This window comes from Anoplopoma fimbria, chromosome 13, assembly GCF_027596085.1.
Source record: "Anoplopoma fimbria isolate UVic2021 breed Golden Eagle Sablefish chromosome 13, Afim_UVic_2022, whole genome shotgun sequence".
Classification (NCBI taxonomy): domain Eukaryota; kingdom Metazoa; phylum Chordata; class Actinopteri; order Perciformes; family Anoplopomatidae; genus Anoplopoma; species Anoplopoma fimbria.
Genome location: NC_072461.1, coordinates 7923587 through 7933675, shown reverse-complemented (window position 1 = coordinate 7933675; position 10089 = coordinate 7923587). Strand labels below are relative to the sequence as shown.

At 42.1% G+C, this 10089-nt stretch overlaps 1 protein-coding gene across 1 annotated transcript; it reads left to right on the top strand.

Moving 5' to 3' along the window:
• Window positions 1-6598: 6598 nt before the first annotated feature.
• On the top strand, window positions 6599-7867 carry htr1aa (5-hydroxytryptamine (serotonin) receptor 1A a). The gene has a single exon (XM_054611475.1). The coding sequence runs from the start codon at window positions 6599-6601 to the stop codon at window positions 7865-7867; it is 1269 nt and encodes a 422-aa protein (XP_054467450.1).
• Window positions 7868-10089: the final 2222 nt, after the last annotated feature.

Below are 10089 nucleotides of genomic sequence, written 5' to 3'. Positions count from 1 at the left end.
AACCAAAAATAATCAGCAGGGAGGCATTGAATTAGAAAATGGATATGCTGTGTTTTAAAGCAACTCATTCTATTCCGCTTTCTCTTATTCAGCAGTCAGAATAATTTCATTCCACCAACGTGACAGCAGATCAGCAGCAGCCAATCAAAACTGAATCTGCTCTTTTGTCTGGTTCTTTTTGAAGGGCTCTCCACCCAAGCCTCATCATGCAACTAATTCAGATGTAACCCCACTTTAAACCGCATAGACAATGGCTATTGAGATGAGCTGGGTGCTGATAGGGCTGTCGACATTCAGACTCTAGATGAAATGAACACACACAGACACACAAATACATGTGTGGCCTCACATAGTCACAACAAGTGCCATAAATAAATACAGTAAAAAGTGGACCCAACAAGCAATATTTTAGTCTGATTGCTTATTGTATTGTACCACACACAAACACACAAAACTCTGACTTAATTTCTTGCATTAGCCTTTTACCTTAAAATGTAAATGGACCTTTAAGTGGATCAGTTAGGTAATTTAAGGCTGGAGTGCCTTGAGACCTGAACAACTTTAAGAGGATCCTACGGTTTCTCAAGTATCCTGCTAATGCAAACTGAAAAAGACTGAACACGATGACATTGATGTTTGATTTGGTGACTGAAAGAAAAACAGTTTGTCATTCAGTGGTAGATAATTGTTTCCACAAATAAATTTATAGTTAACAAATGATTTGCATCATATTAACATGGTATTGATTGTGAAACGGTAAGGAAAAAAATAAATAATTCATTGATTTAATCACATATCTTTGTGGTTCTTGTTGCACACAAAGACATGAAAATTCATTTGAATATGAAAAAAAAATTGGTAAAAGAACGTTGACCTCAGTACCCATTGACCTATTGACGCTCAGTTAACTGTGTCAATCACCTGTCTGCTCTCCTGCAGTTGACTTTGTCTCCACCTCTCCCTTCTCCTCTGCCTCCTCCTCAGACACTTAATCCTGTTCTTCTCTCTTTTGCTCATCCTCCTCTCCCCAAAGGGAACACAAGGCGGCATCACTGCTGAGGTTATGGTTTGACCGATCTGCTCCATCACGCCACTGCCTCCTTCCTCCCCATCTTCCAAGTCCTCCTCATCTTCGTCCTCCTCCTCTTCCACTTCTTCTCCTAGCTCTGAGCTGATGAGAGATGGGATGTGTGTCTGATGACTTTGGGATGGTCGTCCAGGTGCCGCCCCTGTTCTCACCTCTATCCAGAACGGATCTGCCTCTCTGTATGTACCGAATCGGTGGCGGTGCAAGTTTCCTGCCATTGTCCTTGATGAAAGTCCCTGAGGGGACAGAGGTGTGGATCTTGTTTGGATGGGAGGCTGAGGGAGAGAAGAAGACAAGGGCCGCATTGCTGGCCGAGGGGATTGGGGGGTTAAATTGGTGGTGATGGTCTGGGTGCAGCCAGTACTTGAAAGTCTAGGACACGTGCATCCTCTCTGCAAGTTATTTGATCCTTCTCCAACTTCCAAAGAGTTGTTGAACTGGATGTCAGAATTACTGCTGGACAAACTTTCAGTACTTCCTGTTCCCTGTCTGTCCTGGGCTCCATCTCCATGTGTGCCAGTTCTTTCAGCCGTTCTCTGCCTTTGTTTTCCTCTTTCCCTGCCTCCAACGTGTTCAACATTTTGTCCATCCTCATCCCTGTCTTGGTTTCCCTCTCTCCATCTTCCTCTGCTGTCCTTGCTGCAGGTCTTTCTGTGTGCCTTCCTCCCTGGCAGGGCAGGTCTCACCAGCTGCTCCACACCGCTCGGCCTTCCCTCCCTGGCTGGATCTGCACTCCTCGGCCTAGGTCTTGCTGCTTTTAAACACTGGGTGCAAGTCTCGTTGTTTCCGTTTTCTTCAACCGCATCCTCACTTCCACGACCTCCAACTCTGCCTGAGCCATTTACACTAGAGGGTCCAAAATAGGAGCTCATCACAACGCTTTCGAGGCCCCTCAGTAACCAGCAGAGCACATCTGATTTATCTTCAACCAGCTAGCCTGGTATTTCCCCTGTCATCTTTCCCAAAGTCTTCTCTATGCCAGCCACCTCTCCTGGATGTATAGCTTCAAGCTTTTTCTCTAAGAGCTAGAGGGACTGTTCCAGTGTAGAAGAGGTGAGCAGTGCAGCCCTCTGGCCTCTCCTGCCCCTGTTAGCCCGCTGGGACATTCCACACTGTTGACACAGACAAAGTCCACTGGTGAGCCCCATCACAATATGTGCACTGTTCATGGCCTCACTATTGTCCTCTGTGACCTATAGAAAACACACAGCTGTGCAACCACTGAATACAAAAAAATAAGGTGAAAAAACCAGAGCCACCCTTTTTTTCTCACGACCACTAACATGCTGTCAGCTTTTTCACTCTGGGGTTAACAAACAGAGCACAGAATGAGTGTGTGTGTGTGTGTGTGTGTGTGTGTGTGTGTGTGTGTGTGTGTGTGTGTGTGTGTGTGTGTGTGTGTGTGTGTGTGTGTGTGTGTGTGTGTGTGTGTGTGTGTGTGTGACTTTTCCTTTATTTGATGTCAGATTTTTTGGTTTCTGCTGGTGCATCGTTTTCAAAGACTTCCAGTGTACTCAAATTTAATAAACTCTTAGCACCCAAGACAATCTAAATGTATTTGATGATAACTTGAGAAGGCAAGATAACTTGTTCAATGGCACTTTGTTGTAACAGATTGCTTTATTGTTTATCAAATAGAGAAAATGAAAAGGAAGAGGAGATTATTCATCAGAGGAAAAACAAAACAGCTTCAGAATGTTTTATTATTATTATGGGTTAGGTTAGCTTAGGTGAAGTTTTTAAAGGCATCCTTATTTTTACAGATTATTATGACTTCATAACATACAGTAGATGTTCATAACTATTTCAGATTAATGGTATTGTATGATGGACTGAACGTGAATTTAATGAAATACTATTTTTTATATTTCATATAATAAGGATTTTAAGTTCTATATCACAGTATACATTTTATTATAAGAAGACTGTTACTGCAATGTGTATTTGAGGTGAATGGAAGGGTTGGGTTTCCATATTTTGTTCGGTATTGGTCTTTGACAAAATGTGAATTTTTGGGCTTATTTACATAACTACTATTTACACATCCTTCAAAAATCACAGTGAATTACATGATAGCCCATTTTAAGGCATAATTTCCCATTTTACATACAGCTCCTAAGATCCTCTAAATATCCGTCACTGGTTTGTCACAAATTCCAGGCTAAGGACTAAGGATCATGTTCTTGGCTATTGGGCTAAGTAGCATTGGAATATTCCAGGACACGTGACTGGAAAATATCCATTGAAAAGTAATTGTCTTGCATTTTTGGTACTGTTTGTAAATTGTTCTTTTATTTTTTATCCTAATCATTTTTCAACCTGTTATCTCTACTTCTTGTCTTTAATATAAATATCTCACCTTGTTATCTTCCGCTATGCAGTCTTGATTAATAAAGTCAGCATTACTTCAAACCCTCTTTATGAAAGATGTTACATGACAAAGTACATTATTTTATAACACAGAGGAGAGGGACAGGAAACATAGATATGAAAGAGGGCATCTGAAAATCAAACCACAGATACACAGTGTGCCAACTAAATAACTGAATAGTTAATAATATCATTGCCATTATTACTTATTCTTTGGTGAAGAAGGGGACTGTGTGCATTTGTGATTGGTGGTTGATTTCTCTTTATAGATAATAAGTACTTGCATGACTTTCGTTGTGGTCTCTCTGTCCACTACAGCCAGCCAAGGCTGATTACCCAGGGACCCCAGACCCCTTAGGGTCCCAAAAGGAGTATCAAAGAGTATCAACTTGCTTTAGACTTCTAATGACACAAACTTCTTGATTAAGTTATGTTAAAAAATACCTGCAGCCACAAGCACATGAAATGTATATTTCTATGTGTTTCATGCATATCACATACAATAATGCTGTTTCACATGTGCTGAATCTCATTTTGCGAATTTATCACATAAGAAATTAGCTGTGTGGTATTTTAGAGAATTCACGTGTTATTTTGTTTAAGTGAAGGAAATGATGACATCCTTGTTTTCCTGGTGTTACCCTGATTCAGGCATGATTGCACCTTTTGATCAGAATATTTATGAGGAAATTTTAAAACTACGCCAGATTGTCTTCAACTTTCCATCAGGTCAGAGAAGAGTGAGAAACCTGCAACCACTGCCTCTTCTTTCTCCACCAACACAGCCATCACTAAGGCAGCAAAAGAGCACTATACACTATGAAGGACTCATGATGAGCTGTCTCAACTGGACTTGTTTGTTCTTGAAGAGGTTTTATCCCTCATCTAAAATATTTCAACAGTTATGATCTTCTCTCCTGCTTACATTATTTCCTTCCCTTCATTTTCTAACTGATCTGAAAGCATCAGAATGTCCAAATGTGTGCTTCTTTGAGTTGTGAAGTGATGAAGCTTTTTCTGGACCAGTCCAATTGTTTTTGACTTGAAAATGTCTTCTGATCATCTTTTCGTTGAACTGTAGGCTTTTATGTTTGTTTCTGTACTGACGTGTGTTTTTTGTTGCTATTTCTTCACCCAAAAGAAGGAGAAGAAGGAGAAGGAAAAGACAGCTTTCTTTTTGATGTTGTGATGCGGTCTGTGCAGATGTGGCCTTGAAAAGTAAAGAACAGGATCAGGACCAGCTTCAACCACTGGCCTGACAATAACTTCTCCCCATCATTACATTACAGTGTTTTATCTGTATGATTCTAGTGGTTTCTTGGAGGGATTTCTTGTGACCCACAAACTAGACTAAAGCATAAGACCCATTGTCTGTTGCACAGATATTGACACCCCGACACATAGGGAGCATCAAACAGACAGAAGGAGTATAGGACTGAGCCGTGTACTTGTTTTATGAGCTTAATTAAAAAGTGAATCCACTTTGAATACTAAGTGCAGCTTGCAGCAGGCATTAGCTAGCCAACCTTGCACTCTCAGGCAAAATCTTCAAACTTCTGCCCTCTGATAAAACACATTGACTGTGTGACTGTGACTAAACTTCAAGTGAAAATTATATGTTGGCTTAAAAAATTGGTTAAAAGCCCTGAGCTGTTTATAGACTAATTTTCATTTTGAGACTCAAGTCAGCAAAGAGGGTCAGTCAGGTTCAACGAGCATACGGAGCAGTATGTCAAGGCAGCGTTGACTTCACTGTTGTAGCTATAGTGGGAGATAATAGTGACGCTTTGTCCTTCACCATTCATATTTAGTCTATATGGTTACATTTTATGGACACAAATGTTGGACTCATTCTACCCATCGTTGTAACTAGTGGCTTGTATTCACTTAAGTCGCCAGTACCAGTAGGATATGTTTCTGTTCTTTTTTCTTTCAAATTAACTTTTTCATTTTTAAATTTGGGTTAAATGATTCCTCCCAGTGTTTGTCTTCTCTCACTAGATTGTGTTTATTTAAGGATGTTTCTCTCCTTTTTTTCCTCTCGCTCTCTCTCTCACACACACACACACACACACACACACACACACACACACACACACACACACACACACACACACACACACACACACACACACACACAAACAGTTTGCTTCTCATCGCTTCAACCATCTCCTACGGCAGCTCACCCCTTTCCTGTTTCCTCATCCTTCCAACAGTATCTTACTTTGCCCTAAACTCAAAATACTGAAGCAACAGTGGACATCAAGTGATGCAGTACCCGCCGAGGACAGCAGATGGCAGCAGCTCTCCTCACTGGCCTGCTGTGGCGCTGTCCATGGTCCTGAAACTACCTCTCGCTCCCAAAGCTATTTGCATGTTACCTTTCCTTCAATCGCGGCTCGAAATGCATGGTTGCGCCCTTGAATACTCCATACTTACATAGTTTCTCTTTAAAGCATTTCGCGAATCAAAAAAATGCCTGTTTCAAATGAAGCTGCTAAAATGAAAAGTTATTATGAGGTGATCAAAAATTAAGAGATTTTCTCAGTTAATATTTCCACCTCGAGTATCCTTGCCTACATTTTTTTTTAGTTATCTCTCTATTTTTTTTTAAAGAACTCAGTTAGGCTATTTGAAATGTAAACTTTAAAAAAAAAATCCCCAAAATGTTCACATTCAGTGAGTCCAAAGAGTAAAACAAATGAGATAGATACAGAAAGGAGAGCTCTGCGCCCTTGTCGGCTGTCTGCAGTGGAAAAACGGAGCAACAAGGAGAGCAGAGGCACACAACTCCGGGTCGACCTCCACCCGGTCTGACGTATACCCAAAGCTGCTGGTATAAATGAATTCACGGCGTCACCGAGCTCAGATGATTCTCAGTACCAGTGAGCGCACCCGGCTGTCAACACTCACGGGCTACAACACACACACACACCCCTCACACACACACACACACACACACACACACACACACACACACACACACACAAACACCTCTGCGTCATGCGTCCTGAGAGCGACAGCACGAAAGCGGTAACTCCGATGGACCCCGGTAAAACGCACAGCGGCAGCGGTCTGAGGGGCTGACTGGGTCCTGCTTCACTGCTCTGGGAAAAGTTGCGCTCTCAGTGTGGTCGCATTATGGATTTTATAACAACAAGCGGCAACGGCAGCAACGCGACCGGCGGCTACCCTGACGGGGCTGACGTGGTTGGCGACTGGGACAGAAGAAGTGAGAATGGCACGGGCTCTGGGTCTCCGTCAGAGGTGAAGCTGAGTTACCAGATTATCACCTCTCTGTTCTTGGGGGCCCTCATCCTCTGCTCCATATTTGGCAATGCGTGCGTCGTGGCAGCCATCGCCCTGGAGAGATCTCTCCAGAATGTGGCTAACTATCTGATTGGATCTCTGGCCGTGACAGACCTCATGGTATCGGTGTTGGTTCTGCCAATGGCGGCCCTCTACCAGGTTTTGAACAAGTGGACACTGGGGCAGGAGATATGTGACTTATTCATCTCTCTGGATGTACTGTGTTGCACATCATCCATCCTGCATCTGTGCGCAATTGCCTTGGACAGGTACTGGGCCATAACAGACCCAATTGACTATGTAAATAAACGGACACCAAGGCGAGCTGCAATCTTGATAAGCGTGACTTGGCTAATCGGTTTCTCCATCTCTATTCCGCCTATGTTAGGCTGGAGAAGCGCCGAAGACAGGGCAGACCCCGACGCATGCATCATCAGCCAGGACCCGGGCTACACCATCTACTCCACATTTGGGGCTTTTTACATCCCTCTCATCCTCATGCTGGTCCTGTACGGGCGAATATTCAAGGCTGCTCGGTTTCGGATTCGAAAGACAGTGAAGAAACCCGAGAAAACAAAAGTGTCCGACAAGTGCTTGGCTGTGTCTCCGGCCATCTTCCACAAGAAGACCAACGGGGAGGCCGGGGGCAAAGGCTGGAAGCCCAGCTCTCCGTGCGTAAACGGCGCGGTGAAGCACGGAGAGGAGGGAGAGTCACTTGAGATCATAGAAGTTATCAGCAACTCAAAAACGCACCTGCCTCTGCCCAACACGCCCCAGTCCTCATCGCAGGGCTACGAACACATGAATGAAAAGAACTCCGGGGCAAAGAGAAAGATAGCGCTGGCGAGGGAACGTAAAACGGTGAAAACGCTGGGGATCATCATGGGGACTTTCATCTTCTGCTGGCTGCCCTTTTTCATCGTCGCACTCGTGCTGCCTTTCTGTGCAGAGAGCTGCTACATGCCCGACTGGCTGGGCGCAGTCATAAACTGGCTGGGCTACTCCAACTCTCTCCTCAACCCCATCATATATGCCTACTTCAACAAAGACTTCCAAAGTGCTTTCAAGAAGATCATTAGATGCAAATTCCACAGACCATAACCACACACGCTGAACACATTGTGTTTACTTAAGGATGGAGTGAAACATCAGACAGCAGGAAATGTTTGCTGACTGTTTGGGGGGAACAAAACAATCCAGACTTTTCATTCAGGGACAGTCTCTTTTCGGTGCGTGTTCGAGGACCGTGTAAAAAAAAGAAAGAAAACCCGGGTTCACTATCCGCTGATGAAATGAGACAAGACGGGAACTTTCGCTCTTAATGTACAAGCTCATGTTTATTCAGTGTTGTAGCTACAGTATATAGCCTATATGCGACGGTAGCCATCGTTATATTGCCATGCAACACGTGTCATGTGCTGATTCCATGCATTCTATCAGGAGACGAGCGGGGTTTCCGTCCCACACCATGGCTTTGTAGCACTGAAACAATAAAAGCAATCAAAGTTTGTCATTAAGAAATATGAGTGCATCTTTGTTGAGCCAATTAAAAGGGTAATGAGCCAAGCAGAGACCACGGCCTGTTCTGAAAAAAAAGTTTCACTTGGGACCTGTCTCATCATCATCACACCTTCGTATAAGGAATGAACCATTGACTGTGTTGTTGAGAAAACAAAGCAGTAAGCAACTTGTCAATTTATCAATTTGCGTTTACGGGCTACAGGGATGATAATGATGATGATGATGATGATGATGGGCAATCAGTGGAGTGCATGGGGTGTTTGAGGTCTTACAGGAATGGGTATTGAACGAACCCACTGCCTATCCATCAAATCCATCTCAGAGTCAAAAGCAAAAAAAGATGGGCAATTTGTTTTTCTAAAATGGAGGCTGGTATTACATTTATGATATGATATGTTCTCAGTGTCCTGTTCTCTCTCTCCTCTTATTCCAGAGCTCCCTCTTCCTGTCCCTATTTCAGATAGTCCCCTGTGTGTGTGGGAAAGACGGAAACAACAGATTGAGAAAGAAAATAGCTCTTGAGAAAACATCACGAGAGAGCTTCAAACATTATTTTCCCCCTATATTAGGTTATTACACAGTACCATACAGCATTGAGTATTTGAGAAGACAGCCTGGTTGCATCAACATCAAGAAAAGCAGTGCTAAATTTAGTACAAGCACTCATAATACTACATAATGTAGAGGGCTGCTCAGAAAAAAAAAGACCACATACTCCTCACTGCTATAACTGCTGCCGTCAATAAAACAAATCCCAGACACAAATCCACTTACAGTAGATACAAAAGATAAAGACTGTCAGAAGGAGGAAAACAAGTTTCAGGAAGAAGTCCTATTGAGGCCTGCACGCTTCACAATATGGGTGGCTAATTGTTTCATGGTCATGGCAACACATGAAGCCCGAGGCATCGTGGGTCAGTCAAGGTGGCAGGCGGGCTAAGTGAGCGTGGACAGACCAGAATGTAATAAACTGTGTGGAAATTTAGAGATGACACCTGTGTCTGACACTCAGCAGGGTGCATGGAGGTCACAGGAAACATAAATAACTAAAATAATTAATCCACGTTTGCAGTACTGTTCATTTAGGGGTAAGAATGTATAAGCAGTAGGCCTATATATACAATAATGATTTATAACATACTGTAATGTGGTGGAGTCAGATATAAGGACATTTGAGTGTTTGTTAATGTATGTGTGTCATCAACCATAGCTCCTCATGTGAGGCATCTGTTAAACTGCATAACAGTTAATAAATTATTTATAACACGGAATAATAAAGCTGTAATCATATTAAACGAAATATGATTACACACACATTAACAACTCCTTAAAGTTTGTTATGAATCATTGAATAACATTCAGTTTTTTTGTGTTCAGGACTTAGAAAAACGCACATTGGGCTTAAAAGTTTAGTTAGAAAATGTACCTCAAGGTCCACTCCCTGCATTTCTTTGCATCTTTTCTCAGTTGACATGAAGTATTTATAAATAAATAAATTTGTTATGAATAAATATAATCAAAATAATTTAATTGATGAATACAATAAATGACTATAATTAATATTACAAAATAGTTTAGAAAGGAAATAAATACAACTTTTAGCATTCACGTAAAATATGAAGACACATCTTGTAAGGTTACAACTCAATTATGTCATTTGGTCAATTATTCATTAACTTCTATGCACCAGTTACAAATGCTTAACAACTACAATATAGAGTGTTATAGTGTCTTATAAGCCATTTTCGGAGTATAAATAATGCTTGTAAATGTGAAGTGCAGTGGGTCACAATAAAATATGA